The sequence below is a fragment of the Gobio gobio genome, assembly GCF_949357685.1.
Source record: "Gobio gobio genome assembly, chromosome: 12".
NCBI lineage: Eukaryota > Metazoa > Chordata > Actinopteri > Cypriniformes > Gobionidae > Gobio > Gobio gobio.
Window position 1 is genome coordinate 23,634,490 of NC_137105.1, and position 16,331 is coordinate 23,650,820.

At 36.8% G+C, this 16,331-nt stretch overlaps 1 protein-coding gene across 6 annotated transcripts in view; it reads right to left on the reverse strand.

The window, feature by feature from the left end:
• The window catches only part of fynb (FYN proto-oncogene, Src family tyrosine kinase b), a 116,877-nt gene that overhangs the window by 17,489 nt on the left and 83,057 nt on the right, over positions 1-16,331 (reverse strand). For 3 of the 6 annotated variants that reach the window (XM_079831500.1, XM_079831502.1, XM_079831501.1), the window contains 5 exons: positions 11,483-11,581; positions 10,062-10,165; positions 8,687-8,836; positions 3,475-3,630; positions 29-208 (listed from right to left, as the gene is read on the reverse strand). In XM_079831500.1, the coding sequence (XP_079687626.1) occupies positions 29-208; positions 3,475-3,630; positions 8,687-8,836; positions 10,062-10,165; positions 11,483-11,581 (689 nt within the window). Of the gene's footprint in view, positions 1-28; positions 209-3,474; positions 3,631-5,635; positions 5,801-8,686; positions 8,837-10,061; positions 10,166-11,482; positions 11,582-16,331 lie in introns of all 6 variants that reach the window. The other 3 variants (XM_079831498.1, XM_079831499.1, XM_079831503.1) reach the window with 2 other exon arrangements.

Consider the following 16,331-nt stretch of genomic DNA (forward strand, 5'->3'; position numbering starts at 1 on the left):
CACTTTTACAATGAGAACAACTGCTGACCTTTGCCCATATACTCAGTGACAATGTAGATGGGCTCCTCAGAAACGACAGCATAGAGCTGCACTAGTTTATCGTGTCGTAATTTCTTCATGATCTGCGCTTCCTCAAGGAAGGACTCTGGAGACATGGTTCCGGGCTTGAGGGTCTTCACAGCCACTTTAGTGTTGCCATTCCATGTGCCTGACAGCAAAAAACACACAGTCAACTGTCAGTACAACAGCACAAAGCGCCTAGCAGAACAGCATGCCACAAAATGACTTTCATGCGCTCAGAAAATATTTAAAATCCTCTTGTTCATGCAAAATCATTTTGCAATTAAAACAGCCATTATCACACAAGTACACTCATGGGGGAATTCACTAAGAATCAATGTATAGCATTGTTCATTTGTAGTCACTTTCTGTGTTGTTTTAGCATTTTTAAATGAGGAATTATACAGATCAGGTAACAACAACGCAACTGCAGCCAAATGTGTGCTGAAGGCAATTTGCTGAAAGTGTGCTTGACTGTATGGTCTAACGCTCCAAAAAACATTTTCGTAATATAAGCAGGTTTTTTTTCTTGTTTTCCAGTAAAAATATCTAAGCATTAAAATGAGAAAAATACTATATTTGAAAAAAAATTATTGAGAAGCAAAATAGTGTAAGATTATAAGACTTCTTTTCAGAGAATAAACTCTATATTGAATTTGGTTCATTGTTCTAACCTACTTTATACAAGGTTCTAACCGATTTAATTTTAAAATGGTTATATATATAAATAAAATTATGTTGTTACATTTAATATTAAATCAATAAACATATTTGAAGATATATTTTGTAAAAATATCTTAATATATTGCTTATGCAATCTAAAGTATATTATCTTATTTTTAAGACGCTTAGGTAATTTTACTTCATAACACAACAAAAATAGTGATTTATAAAGTGATCAGAACTACTGCTGGTCAATAGAAAATAGATTACAGATTATACTGTACTTGTGTTTTGTGGCTGTTTTTCTGCAGGACATAGTAGGGAATTCAACAGACAGAAAACAACATCAGCCGCTTTTCTAACATTGGGCCAAACTGCTCTAGTTGCTTAAACGTTCCATTCCGTGCTGATCCAGATATGGTTTCATATCTCGGCCAGCACGGTTAGACAACTGTGTGGAGAATTCCGAACAGAGAACGGTTTGTAATCATGCTGTGCCGTTCCAGGCTCAAGTGGAAATACAACTTGAACCATTTGGCCCGACGGTGGACAAGTGGTTATTGTTAATTCCACAATACTGGAATCTGCTTGCCTTTAAATGACACTGCAATGGTGGATATTCTATTTCTAAATGTCAAGTTTGTAATTAGACATTAAAATGCTTCCTCCTATCCTGGTTTAATAGAGACATCTGAAAAATCCCACCTGGCCCAGCACAACTTGAAATACTTCACATTACAGAAGACAATGTAACAAACATGATCTTGTGTTTACTTGCAGGCAATGTCAAGATGGTACTGAAACGGTCTGATTACATCAAATGTGGTACTTGTTTTTTTTTTTTTTATCCATTGCAGGCAATGTCAAGATGGTACTGAAACGGTCTGATTACATCAAATGTGGTACTTTTTTTTTTTTTTTTTAATCCACTGATCTGTGTGACTCTGCTCATTAAAAACGAAATGCCAGCAGTGTCCTAAAGGCAATAATAATAATAGGCAGATTCAGGATATATTTTGGGATGCACATCTACAGGGAAGTTATAGGGAAAGTAAGAGATTAAACAAGATTGCTTGTGATTAAAAGTGGAACAGTAGACAAAACTCTCCTGGGGCATTAGTCATAATAAACACCTATGACTCAATTTGATACTTACTGTTCTTATTCTTACCTCCATTCAATGACATGATAACCACATGTAGAAGTATCACCGAAGCTCTTACAATAATTATCCAAATTAATCGGTATGTGTAAAATGTGTGTGTGTGTGTACAAAATTAGCTATTGTTTGTCTCATGTAAAATTTGTTCTTGTGAAAAATCTAATTTAATTACGGAAGCCCCTAAAGGGACATGGTGATGGAAAAAATATGAGATGGGAGGATAAAACATATGCCAATGCTTTTGCGTTCGCTCGCAAAGTTTCTCACGCAAACACTTTGTGAGGGAATGCAAAAGCATTGCAATATATATTTTCCATTACCATGCCCCTTTAGGGGCTCCGTAAAAAGATGAGATCACAAGACTTGATGCAAATCGCTTTGGACTAATTAATTAATTAATTAAGTTAAGGGAATAGTTTACCCGAAAATGAAAATTATGTAATTGTTTGCTCACTCTCATGCTATTCCAAACCGAATTTTGAAATAAACCATCTCCAAAGGTTTCAAATTTCAGACAGGATTAAAAAAAAAAACCCCACCCAAAAAGAACCTTGGGACTTAGGACATATACAGTACTTCTACAGTACTTTTTGCCCTTTCTGGAGTTTGAAAGCAATTAAAAAAAATCAATGTTATGTAAAATAAGTAGTGCTGGGCAAATTAGCGCATTAACGCGGGCGATATATTTTTTCAGTTTAACGCATTACAAATATTTAACGCAATTAACGCAGCATCCGTTTTTATATCCATTTTTTCCCAGCGTTACATTATATGACAGCTTGACAGCGCATCAGATCCGCGTCGTGTTCGGCAGCGGCCAATCTTAAAGTGATAGTAGCATTGATGATGCCTGTCATTAATGTTCATCAAAGAACAACGGGAACAGAGAAAATTGTAGCTTTAATGATGATTAATCTATATTTCATTTATTATTTATGCAGTTAAGAAAGGTGTTGATAACTTTATTCAATTTCTGTGTAGACTGTCTAACAGGGAAGGCCATGGGTAAATATAACTTTTATTATAATGGGTTTATGTAAAGATTGTTTTAAGTTCAATTAAATTAAAAGTTGTTATTTTTTTAAAGCATTAAAAAAAAAAAAATTGGTAGCTTTCAGTTATACTGTAATGTAACGTCATTAATGTTTCAGTGATACTGGCCTTCATTCATAAAAAGATGCCATTACAACAAATATTTAAAATATGCTGTCTTTAAATTGTTTCTTCATTAATTTGGAGAGTAACTGAAATTATTACAGTATCAAAATATTAAAAACTCCAATGTTTTTTAATTGCGATTAATCATGATTTATTACAGAAAAAAATGTGATTAATTAGTAAAAACATTTTTACCGATTAACAGCACTAAAAATAAGCTATGATTCTTTAAAATAAAAATAAAAACATTAAAAGCAATTTTGTTGAACTGCTATTATTAGAAGGGTGGAAAAGGTTGATGGACTCTCGAAGATTGTCATAGGACTGAGGTGAGCAACCAATATGACTGGATTAGATGAAAATGCTTCTCCCAAATAAAATTCAAACCTTAGGGAGGTCAGAGAATGTGGGAGAGGAGGCAACTGTCTTACCACACCAAACATCAGCGAAACACCCGGCCCCCAGCTTCATGTCCAGCATCAGAGACTCGCGTGTGATTTCCCAGGAATCATGGCTAAGTCCCACCGTATCAGGGGTGTAGTCTATGCATACACCCGTTAATTTATAGCACAAACCATCTGCACTCTCTATAGAGGGGAGGAGTAGAGGGGTTAACAAGGAGGACGGCGGGGAAACATGCAATGAGAGAGAAGGAGTGTGGCTATATTGTTCTGAGAGGGTCGCTCACTTCATGATGTCTGAATATTCCAGAGATGGATGTAATATATACAATCCTTTCAGAATTTATTCTTATTTTAGGTTAAACATAACTTCAGCTTTAACGAAAACATTAGTGTTTTGATGTTGGCACTTACTTACAAATCCCGCCCTTTCTGCTCTGATAGCTACATAACCAAGCCGAATGCTGTGAGTGCATGTTAGAAATCAGGAATGGTGAGAGAATTCTGCTTGGTAAGTTTTTCCTCTTTAAACCAAACTTGGGTCTCCAGCTGACAAAGTTTACATCCCGCCTGATGGCACATTTACTTAAAGGGTTAGTTCACCCAAAAATGAAAATTCTGTCATTAATTACTTACCATCATGTCGTTCGACACCCGTAAGACCTCTGTTCATCTTCGGAACAGAAATGATATTTTAGTTGAAATCCGATCGCTCAGAAAGGCCTCCATTGGCACAATGCACGGTTCACTCTCAAGACCCATAAAAGGTACTAAAGACGTCGTTACAAAGTCCATCTCACTACAGTGGTTCTGCAATAACTTTATAAAGCGACGAGAATAGTTTTTGTGCGCAAAAAAAAACTAAATAACGACTTATATAGTGATGACCGATTTCAAAATAATGCATCATGAAGCTTCAAAGCGTTATGAATCAGCGAGTCGAATCATGATTCGGATCGCGTAAATCCAAACTGCTGAAATCGCGTGACTTTGGCGATTCAAACCGCTGAATCGACTCACTGATTCATAACGCTTCGAAGCTTCATGATGCCTTGTTTTGAAATCGGTCATCATGATATAAGTCGTTATTTAGGGTTTTTTTGCGCACAAAAACTATTCTCGTCACTTTATAAAGTTATTGTAGAACCACTGTAGTGAGATGGACTTTGTAACGACGTCTTTAGTACCTTTTATGGGTCTTGAGAGTGTAAAGTGCATTGTGCCAATGGAGGCCTTTCTGAGCGATCGGATTTCAACTAAAATATCTTCATTTGTGTTCCGAAGATGAACAGAGGTCTTACGGGTGTCGAACGACATGAGGGTAAGTAATTAATGACAGAATGTTCATTTTTGGGTGAACTAACCCTTTAATGTTTACACATTAGGTCAGTAGGCGGTCTTTCGTGGCTGTTCGAACACATTCGACCACATGAGTGTCTACACTACTAAAGCAATCCGGTCAAAATGCGTTTTTTGACTACCTCTGGAAGTGGCCGAAAGTGGACAAGCTAAAAAACGTTTTAGACCCTGTTTAAACCTGTACTTAGCATCGCATACTTGTGATCTGATCGACCAATATGCATCTTAATACCAGGTGTGAACAGGGCCTAAGTGTTAAATTCGACATGAAAAGAAAATTGTACTCCCCTTTACTTCTCTACTATGATGTATTTCTAAGTGAAAAAGCTTCTTGGCTGAAAAAAAAAAAAAATGTTGGGCGGGATTTTGTCTAACAGGAATGAATTGGATTGTTGTTGCTTGCTAATTGCTGTGATCTCATGTGAGTGACAGGATGCTGGAGGAGAGGGGTTACTGTTCTGCCCTCGTCATCAGAGATGTCGTTGCAAGGGGGAGGGAAAGTTAAAGTTTTTGATCAAAGATTATGAGGGCACATGATGAATTGTAAATATAATAAATTGTAAAATGACAAAAATAAAACATTCAACTCTGGAATTTTAAACATTCCAGAACACTGGCCCAGTTTACTTTCACTGTGTATTTTTTAAAAAGCCAGAAGGATGAGTTGGCACAAATGCTTTCGCTAGAGCTGAACATGTATTGAACCAGGACGATCGGTAAATAAATTAGCTTGCATATCCAGACATTTGTAAAGTGACTCCGCACTCACTTTGACCTCACTCCATCTCCCTCTCTGGTCGGTTGTTGCTAAACACAGTGGGAGGGGCCATACCCATCCAAACCTCCCCGAACTGGCCGTTGCCCAAACGCTTTATGAGTTGCAGTGACTCCCGTGGAATCTCCCAAACATCTTTGGTTTTGACAGATAGGTCAGTGAGCCTTGGCATCCCTTTGTGGCAAGGGACGACCAAGCGACAGCAAAGCCCTGCTGCCCGCTCTGAGCACATACACAGACACATAGAAACATATACAATGCCAGAGAGAGAAAAAAGCATCAGAAGCACAGAAGTAAGCAGTACAGAGTTTCAGCATGACACCTGCAAACAGAGTGCAATAAGTGTAGCTTGTGAGCCATGTTGCTTTTTTTTCCAGTGGCCTATGCACTTGTGTATGAAACATTGAATGGTACTGAACGCTCTTCAATGAAAAATACTCTTTACTGTGCGACAAATACATTTTTCTACATGAACTTGAAAACAAAAACTACAACAACTAACCTTGGTAACTGATTGAAAAAAACTGTGATGATTATCAATCAAACATTCGGTCTGAACTGTCTTATAGCGTCTTTTGAGCTGTTTGCCCCTTGATGATTGGCAAAAGTTTTGGGCATGCCAACTGGACTTGTTTTGAAATTTAACAAAGGTAAAGTTTACTCCGGACTGTAAAGCGGAGATAACAGAATACTTGCACTAATAGGCACATCATTTCAGGAATCGGTCATTGAGTACCATCTGCTTTGAGCTTGAGGAACCCGAGCATGTATCCGGCCTCATCAGCCATCAACACCATGATCCTCTCACACATGGCAATAAAAGTGTGATGACGACATCGGGTTCACTGGATCTCCGGGCTAGAGTGTTTTCACACTTTTTTTTTTGGTGCAGACTTCGAGTTTGAAAGTTTGTTTGGAAAGCACTTTGATTTAATGCTTTGGGTTTAATGTTTTTTCATATAATTATCCTATTATAGTATAATGCATTACATAAAGGTTTAGTTCACCCCAAAATTAAAATTCTGTCATCAATATCCTCATGCTGTTCCAAAGCCAAAAGATTTTCATTCATCTTCAAAACACAAAAGATATTTTAAATTGAATTTCTATCTCTCCATTGAAAGTCCAAAACCTTATTATTCGTAAAAGTAATTACATGTGTGACACATGAGAACAAATCTCATAGTTCCTATGCATCAAGCAAGCACATTTGAGCTTCTGTTTGCCATCTTTGATGTGCTTTAATGTATGTATGTGTTGTTCAATGTTTTGTTTATAGGTGAATAAAACATATACATTTTTTACATTAATTTTTTTACACATTATGTATGCATTAAAACAGTTTATTATATGAAACGATCATGTCTGTTCATAAGGCATAGATTAAACCGCTACAATATATTTATGAACTTTCTGAAGTGTTAAACTTTTAGTGTAATGGACATTTTATTAAAAATCTTTTCATTTGTGTTTCAAAGATGAATGAAAGTCTTATGGGTTTGAAATGACATGAGGGTTTGTAATTGATGACAGAATTTTCATTTTGTTTGCAGTGTAAGGTTTAAAGTTCACACAGATTGCGTCTTTACGTCTAAAAACACTCAGGAATTGTTTTTAAAAAAGTCCAGCGTGGAATGCGAGGGTCTCGAGATGCATTTTTGAGATGTTGTAGAAACCATATCGTTAATTGTGGTTTTAAATTACTTCACAAACTGATTTTTTTTACATTTTATTCAGCCATTTTTCCTTTGCAAAATAAATATCTTAATAGAATAAATAATTTCTTAGTTCATTTATGTTGCCTGTATTTGATGGCATGTATCTTCGGCACAATTTGCAGTGCAGGCAGCAATATTAATAATATTATATGTTTTTGTGCACATTTGACAGTAGCTTGAGTTGATCGTAGTAGTAGCTTGAGTTTGGATGCATATGTAAACAGTAACATCTGTAAAAATTATAACAACCTCATTTTTATATGGTACATTTTAAATATTCTGACTGTTTGAGTTTTATTAAAATTAACCATTTGTCTTTCATAGTAGCATACATTTATATCAAGATAACCACAATTAAAACCATACATATAGCAATACCATGGTAAAATGTAACTATATGGTTTCTATGGTATTTGTATGAAAAAACTGTAGCAAAATACATTTAATATAAATGCACAAACGCTATAGCTTAAATCACAAAAAATACTGTAATTATATTCCATTACTCCTTTAATACATGTATACATGTCTACATTAATGATATAATAAAATTCAATATGAATATCCAACATTTCTGCCACAATACCATGGTGCAGTTAGTATTACTACAGTAAATGCATGGTAAATGATGGTGTTTTGTAGATTGAAAAGCCTTCTGACTGTATCATTGTGCACAGTGTTTCTCCTGTTTGTCAGCGCTGTTTAAAACTAGTTTAAATCTAGTTTAAATCTAAATCCTAGGGGACAAGAGTAAGGTGGTGGAATAGTGCTAAGGTTTAAACCAAGCAACCGAAGCAAATGTGAAACAGACTCCAGAGTCTGGTTTTAAATGCACTGCTGTAACAGGGCGCATTACCAAGACAAACACAAGGCTCTACTGCTGAATCTGAAGCCGGTCAACAATGAGGAAGTGTTAAGCTAAAGCAAACAGCCATCTTAGCGTAGCATCAACAGAGCAAGTGACACTGACACACAGTTAAGGTCATCCTGATGAATGTATTATTATGAGTATCTGTGTGTTTGTTCTCTGGGCTCAATATGGGAGGTCATGTAAGAAGCAAAATGTACAAGCTATCTAAAATCCATACGACTCATTCTAGATGCATTAACGGACAATATGTTAACTGGAGCATAGACAAACAAAGTACATCCTATTGAGAGAGAGTGAGCGCTATTCAGTTGAGGTTTTCCGTGGGAGCTGCAAAAGCACTGTGAATGGCATTATGGGATATAACCATGACTTTGCAACTCTAACAGGCATCTAACAATGATCTTGAGTTAAAAAATAATTACCTACAATAACTCTGTGTCAGAATGATCTGTGTCTATGTCAGAGCTTCTGTGTATTGGGTCTGTGGAATGAGAAGCATGTCTATTGCATGCGTGTTACCCGTGTAATGCTGGACCAGCTGTTGAAGGGTCTCAAACTGAGCTCTAGTGGTGATGTAATATCCTCCACTGTCCAGTTTACGGATTTTATAATGTTTCACGTGGTCCCCCTTCACATCGTCCCAGTCCCGGATAGACAAAGAGAAGGCACCTGCCAAACAGACACACAACAGAAGCATTGCTGTGGTGCAGTAATTTTGTGCAGTGTAATAAAAAAAATTGTGTAGTAATGTACAGTGCAGAAGATGGTGTTGTATAACGAAGAATATTGTGTTGAGTAAGACATTTTGTTGTGTAGCACATTTACGGTTGAGAACAGAGAACCAATTATTTTCCATTGTTCAAAGAGTACTGTAATAGAATGATGTTCCGTAAATTATTCTCGCACATTCATTCTTCTAACGATGTGGACAGAATAGAGTGTAAAGTGCCACCCCACTTTTTTAGCAGCCTTGATTCCAGAAGTATCTGGAAGTCCCCAATAATTTTCCAGTAGGAATGATAAAAAAAGTCTTTAATAAAAAGCGTTATAAGCCATAAACTAAACCAATCAGCTATGAGGTGAATTAAAACATTACAAACTTTAATTTTAAGCAGTTGAAAATCAGTACTTTAATGAGGAAAATAACTACAATCCTATGAAGCATTGTGAATGATATAATTTAATTTAAAAACTATTAATATAAAGATGCTTATGTACATAGAAATAATATATGTTATGTTTATTGCAAAACATGCACATTTATACACCCATTTAAGTGGTTTTAGATTGTAGGGAGACTGCCTCGATTACATCATAATGTTTCATGGAAGTGAGGGGGTTTCCATGCTCTACTTATTCAGTGGCTTCTTTAAAAAGTATTTTATGAATATTAATTGATGAAATATGTTACCACATTTTGTATAACACATAGTTAACATCAATTATTGGATTGCATTCATGCCACCTCTAAAAAGGAATTGTTTTAAATCCTTTTTTATGAAATTATCTCATCATTTGTCAATGAAATTGTTTCTTCTTTGTTAAAAAACATTATTTTAGTACTAAAAACAACTGTAGATAGAACTGTTAAGAAACCAGAAATGTTAAATTGATAGTTCACCCAAAAATAAATATTCTGAATTAATTGACTCATCGACATGTTGTGCAAACCTTTATGTATTTATTTCTTGTGAAGAACACAAAAAGAAGATTTTTTGAAGAATGTTTAAACACTGGGCCCCATAGACCTTCAAAATATGGAAAGGGGGAAAAAAAACTTTGAGATATGAGGGTGACTCATTTTTTAGAAGAATTTTTTAATTCTTCATGAAATCTCAGTGAACATTTGCATAACCCAGTATATGGTGTGCAATAAGCAAGTGCTGTTTATTACCTTTAGTGGTTTCACTCTCACGGATCAGGTAGGTTCCACGCGGGTTCCCTGTTGAAAGAAGCTGCCTCTCTGCATCCTTACGCCCCAACTTTCCAAAATACCAGCTGAAAGAGGATTCATAATTTCAGATATTCAAATATCAGAATTGTACATTTTTAATCATCTTAATACTGTTGAACAACTCAGGACTGTTTGGATATTTCTGTTTATATGACAGATTGAATGCATTCTTTCTGGACATGTTACTCTATTTATGTTATTCATAATGTCAAAATTAAGAGAATGTTTATCTAGGAACATATGTAAACTTAATTTAAAAAAAAGAACAAATGACATTAGAAAAATTCTGAAAACATCTGCAAACTTGCATCACTCAAACATCTCCCTCTGGTTAAAGTTAAGTGTGTTAGACAGAGCCAGTTTCTGACGTCAGTCTGTTTTTTTTTATTTACATCATTAACCATTAACCCTTAAGTTGATGACTACAAGGTTGACTACAAGGTTGTTAAAACAACAAAAAAGGGGAATTGACAGGATTTTTATTTTATTTTTTAAACTTCATGTGGTGTCACTTTTGGTATAACTCAAGATGCAATCACATTTACTGTTGCTCAGTGGAATTTCAAAGGCATTCTGCCATTCCAATAGTAATCTATGAGATATAATACAGCTAAGATGGTGCATTGGATTATGATAATTATATGATTTAAAATATTTCATGAGAAAGATGTTGGTATATTACTGATATATACCAACCCAACACTTGTTGGTGTCATTCATTTTTTATAAATATAACTTCATACACTAAATACTTGGATTTCTTATTGTCGTCTTTCTAAATAATTTTACTACTCAAATGTTCTTAGCATGTGGTGAATTTTAGCTAAAATTGAGGGTTTGATTGAGACGCTTACTGGTGCCCAATTCAGCAGGTGGTGCCCTTGAAAACCACCTAGTTCACCTATGCCTAAAAAGCCCTGCCTTTATGCTTCAGATACGGTTGAGCTTGATACAATGGTATTACATGGGCCAGTTTTTGGGAAGTGTATTTTGTCTCAAACAACAACAACAACACAAATGTTGCCTAGCAATAACATTAAAGCACCACCCTGTACTGCAACTGTCTCTGGATTTATTTACAGTGAGCTGAGGTTTGTCAAGCATCCTACTGAGGGGACTCTAGGTTAAAGTAGGAGTCATCACAATGACATCACTTTACCCCCACCCTTAACACAGCCGGTTTGTTCAGATCAAGTGTATTTCTCCCCCTCTCTCTCTCTCTCTCTCTCTCTCTCACACACACACACACTCACACACACACGCGCGCACACAGACACACACACACACACACGCACGCGCACGCACACGCGCACGCACACGCGCACACACACGCGCACACACACGCACACACACACACTTACTCCTCAGCCTGGATTGAGTCCACAGGGGCGACGTAATTGCTGGGAATGTAGCCGGTTCCTCCTGTAGTGAGAGAGCGGGCGTCCCACCAATCACCCTCACTGACATAAAGAGACAAAGACAGAGAAAACACACATACACACAGATTATTTTCTTGTCATGGCGAGACTAACAATTTTTTTTTTTTTAGCAGACTTGTCCATGAATCTGTTCTTCCATATGTTCATCCATCTGTTCATCCAATGTATCCATTCATTAATCTGTCCGTTCATTCATCCATCCATCTAGCAACCATTTATCTGCTTGTTCATCTATCCAAATCATCCAGTCTTCAGTTTGTTCTTCCATCTAACCATCCATCTGTTAAGGCATTTATTCAGTCATCCGTCATTCATGTCTTACTACAATGTCAAACTCAACACACACTATACTTCTATCTCTTCACACAAACAGAAACAGGTTGTTGTGTGAAAGACCGAAAGGCCAGAGGCAGGTATTACTAATGTTTCTTTTCTTCCTTTGCTTAGATGGATCAATAAATAGAAACATCATAAGAAAGGAAGAGATCACTGCTGGCCTTTTCAGTTGGAGTGCTAGAGAAATCGCTCTGAAGTAGAGAGAGATTGTTTGTATTTGAAAAGACCATTCCTCTTTTCCTTGAATATTTACAATGGCCTCTCTATCACAGTGTACAGGATCTGTCATTGCCTCACATCTGTCCCCTACAAAACGTTCAAAGCAAAATCCCCACAAGTAAACAACCACATCCACAACACGCACTCTTTCACAGTGGGAACAGAGTGGAAAAACGATCTGCCTATACAGCTGGTCTGTACTTCTGTGAATGTCCCATTTATTCGATAACGCCCTACTCTCTTTAACATGCCCTTCATGTAATACCCCTCTCCACTAACCAATCTCTTCCTCTCTCAAATAGCCTGTGCTCTTCACACAAAACTTAATTTCCAAGAAAAGCCTCTCTCATCTTTCTCAATCATTATGTCCACCTCCCCAGCGACACGCACGCACGCGCACGCACACACACACACACACACACACACACACACACACACACACACACACACACACACACACACACACACACACACACACACACACACACACACACACACACACACACACACACACACACACACACACACACACACACACACACACACACACACACACACACACACACACACACACACACACACACACACACACACACACACACGCTATTATTATAGTAATAGCATGGCTGGAGAAGACCTCCTACACTAAGCAGTGTAGGTTACATTACCGCCAGCAGATGGTGCTCTACTGTAAAATATTTTGGCAATGTAAACAATGCAATAATACAGGCTTCTAACTTAAAGGGGTACTTCAGCACTGGGAAGATTAATGTGTATTTAAACTGTGTCATTTATGTAGTAGAAATGTGAAATTATTTTTGAATTTGGTGCCTTCTAGAAAATTGATTTTTGTCTCATATGGACGAAAGACAACAACTCACAGAATGCACTTGCTTCGCTGCCCTACGAGGCCACTCCCTACACCGCCCCCACCGTCATTTGGATCTTCATAATAATACAATAATTTTGTCAGTTAGACAATAAACACTACAATTAAAAACTGAACGTGTCTTATCAATAAAGTGTGAGTGAGGCGAACGAAAGTCATGGGACAAACGCAGCAGGAGTCAGATTTCATTCATCACAAGAGCGAAGTAACAGGAATAGGCTATGTTTAGATGAAGTCATGGAGAGTAGACAGTGTGAAGATGGACTTTACATGTTACAGCGCGAGTTGGAGGTGAGTCTGTCATCAGCTTGCTTTCTGATTGGGTATTGTTTCGTTTCACTTGATAATCTCTAGAGCGCGTGTGCGCGCTTGTCCTCGGGGTCCCCCCCATGTTGGATATTTAGGATTCGTGATCGGGGCACCATTGACGTTCTTCCGAGCAAATTCAGTCACTCTTAACACACCTCACACCACAGGAAAATCTGATAAAATAATCTGTAGAACCATTAAGATAATTGGGACTTTACCTAGGATTGTCGGAAGGGGAGAAATCGACCCAAAATCACGACTAGCTGAAACATTCTAAGACTGAACTTAACACACTTAAAGACTGTTCCCTTCGACTGGAGCAGATTTTAAGTCCACACAACACACTTAACGATAAGTGAGTCACAACGTGACATACCGAAACAAACATGGATGTCAACAGACAGCCGCCACTACTTATTTGCAGTTCCATTTGTGCAGTAAAAAAAAGAAAAAAGGGAAAACCCTGCCAACAACACTGGTGTTTTTTATTTCTTTATTTCTTTAATGAAACATTAAACATAAATCATAAAGCCCTGTTTTTTTAGTTTTCTTTTTGCCGTTATTGTCTGAGCAGACACATTTCATTATGCTTTTCCTGATTCATTAATTACAAAATTTTGTTGTGCTATTTTTTAAACCTATAAATCAAGCAATAATGTAGGCTAGACTGTTATTCGCAAGGAATTAAAAACAAATTGGTTCGTATGAGCAAAAAAGCAATTTTTCTGTTCTGTTTCCAGAGTTACCGGTTATAACGAAAAAAAATACTGCTTTATTTATTCTGAAATAGATGTCATTCAAAATGTTATTTTTATATTTTTATTTTCATTTTATCAGTCTACAGTAAGTGTACACCGCTGCCAGAACCATTTAACGGGATTGGCAACACAAACTCTTTTGGAGAACTGAAGAGATATTCAAATAACTGTATTTCCGCATCATATTTAATCAGATATATTAGATATATTTTGTGATTTTTTTTATTTTTATTCGTTAGACTTTTTAATTTAACATTAGACTATCAATGATTAACATTAACAAGTGACTTTATATAGCCTATATAAGCTACCATTTTTTTCTGTTTAACTTTTTTTAGACTCCAAGTTGAAATAAAAGAAAAGGGCGTTTTTACACTGGGCACGTTTGCTGCAGTCCAAGTCCGAGCGTGATAGTTTTACCCCGCAGCGCTGGTCAACTTGATTCTATTGAACCCCTGGTGCATTTGCGTGCATCTTACATAATCACAAACATGCACAGGGCATGATAGAAAATGCGGGTCAATATCTTATTATTTGGAATTTGGTGCTATTATGCACAGCTGAGTAAATTACATTTGGGTTTACTGCATGTGATGTGTGTTGGATGAAGACGGCTTTCTGCTGCTTGCTTGCAAAGGGACTTGTGAGGAGACAGTGGGTTGCCATTCATTTGTTGCCCTGATTGCACTCGCAATGCGCAAATACACTGCAGGCTCGCTCTCGCTCGTATCCAAGGTAAATCATCAACACTATCATCCCTTAACATGTGTTTTATTGAACTAAATACATTATAATCGGCTAAAATGAATGCACAGGTTACTTTTCTGAACAAGAGCATCCGAGTCCGTGTTTCTCACACTGTTCACGTGAATTGCGGCCCAGTTCGAGTGCAACCGAACTCAGAGCACCTCCTCCAGGCAGTCTCGGGTTCGGTACCCTGGTGCGCTCCCAGCTTTTACATTACCAATTTTTCATGCAAACCATGCCCTGTTCTGAACTAAACTGCCAGTGTAAAAACTCCCTCTATTCTATTTTTAAAATGAGAAATCACTGCTTATTCTGAATCTTTACAGAATACAGTTTCACTTTTTCCGTGTGCAGCACAAAAGGAATAGCCTAAAACAGTTAACGTGCAATGTTAAATTATGAATTGATACAAAAGAAACATCAAAAAGATTGTGCTTGATAAAATTACAAGAATTATGTTTGACAGGGAACGCATCTCCTTCTGCGCCAGTCGCAAATATTAAACATGTTTAATAAAATCTTTGTGAGGACGACTGGCAACAGCTGGTTAAATTCTAACTGCATCACACTGCATGATTTTTCACAACGACTGTAAACACAGACTGAATGCAACTGTCCCTGATTTGGCGCATTTGAGCTTGATCAGTCGTAGCAGCCAAATTCCATTCATAATCGGCCAAACAGTCGTTAGGTGTGTCCCCGGCTTTAGTGTGTACCCAGCATTACCAACTTGCTTGATGCCTACCTTTGAATTCAAGGAGGTAGAATTAAAACAATGAAGTAAATATAACCATTAATATAACCATAACGTATGAATGCAGTATGGCTAAGTGCTAAATGTCCATTTTGTACATTATAAAGTATATAAAGTGTGCAATTTATTTTAATGTGAAGTACACAACAGAGCACATGAATCTAGTTTTCCACAATGCAATGCACCCAACTTGACCTTTCATATCCAGTGTGTTGAATAGAAGTAATTTCAGCCATGATTTTTTTACATCCCTATTACAACTTATTACTTGATTGGGTGCCAATAAAAACAATATTTATTTCCTACATGGTACATACATTGTAATAAAGTCATGTGACAATGTAGCAAACCATTATTTGAAACTGTTTAAGAGATTTTACACAACATTGTACATGTGTAAATCCAGTCGACTCTATATCTATTAAAGGGGTCCTATTATGCCCTTTTAAGTCTTGATTTTGTTTTTAGGCTGTAGAATATGTTTTCATGCTTGATTGATTGTTCGCATATTTTACATTATTACAGCACCTCTATCCCCAGTCTGCCTCGAACACGCCGATTTCGATTAAGCTATTTCTTCCGAAATACGAAATGTGCTGTGATTGGTTAGTTGGTTTGTAACCTTTGTAGATATTTTTTATGCCCAAACAGCAACATTACACACTAACTAAATTTGAAAATCTGGAAAAGCATAATAGGACCCCTTTAATGGAAGAAATTATCAAGTCAAGTCAAGTCAACTTTATTTGTATAGCAACT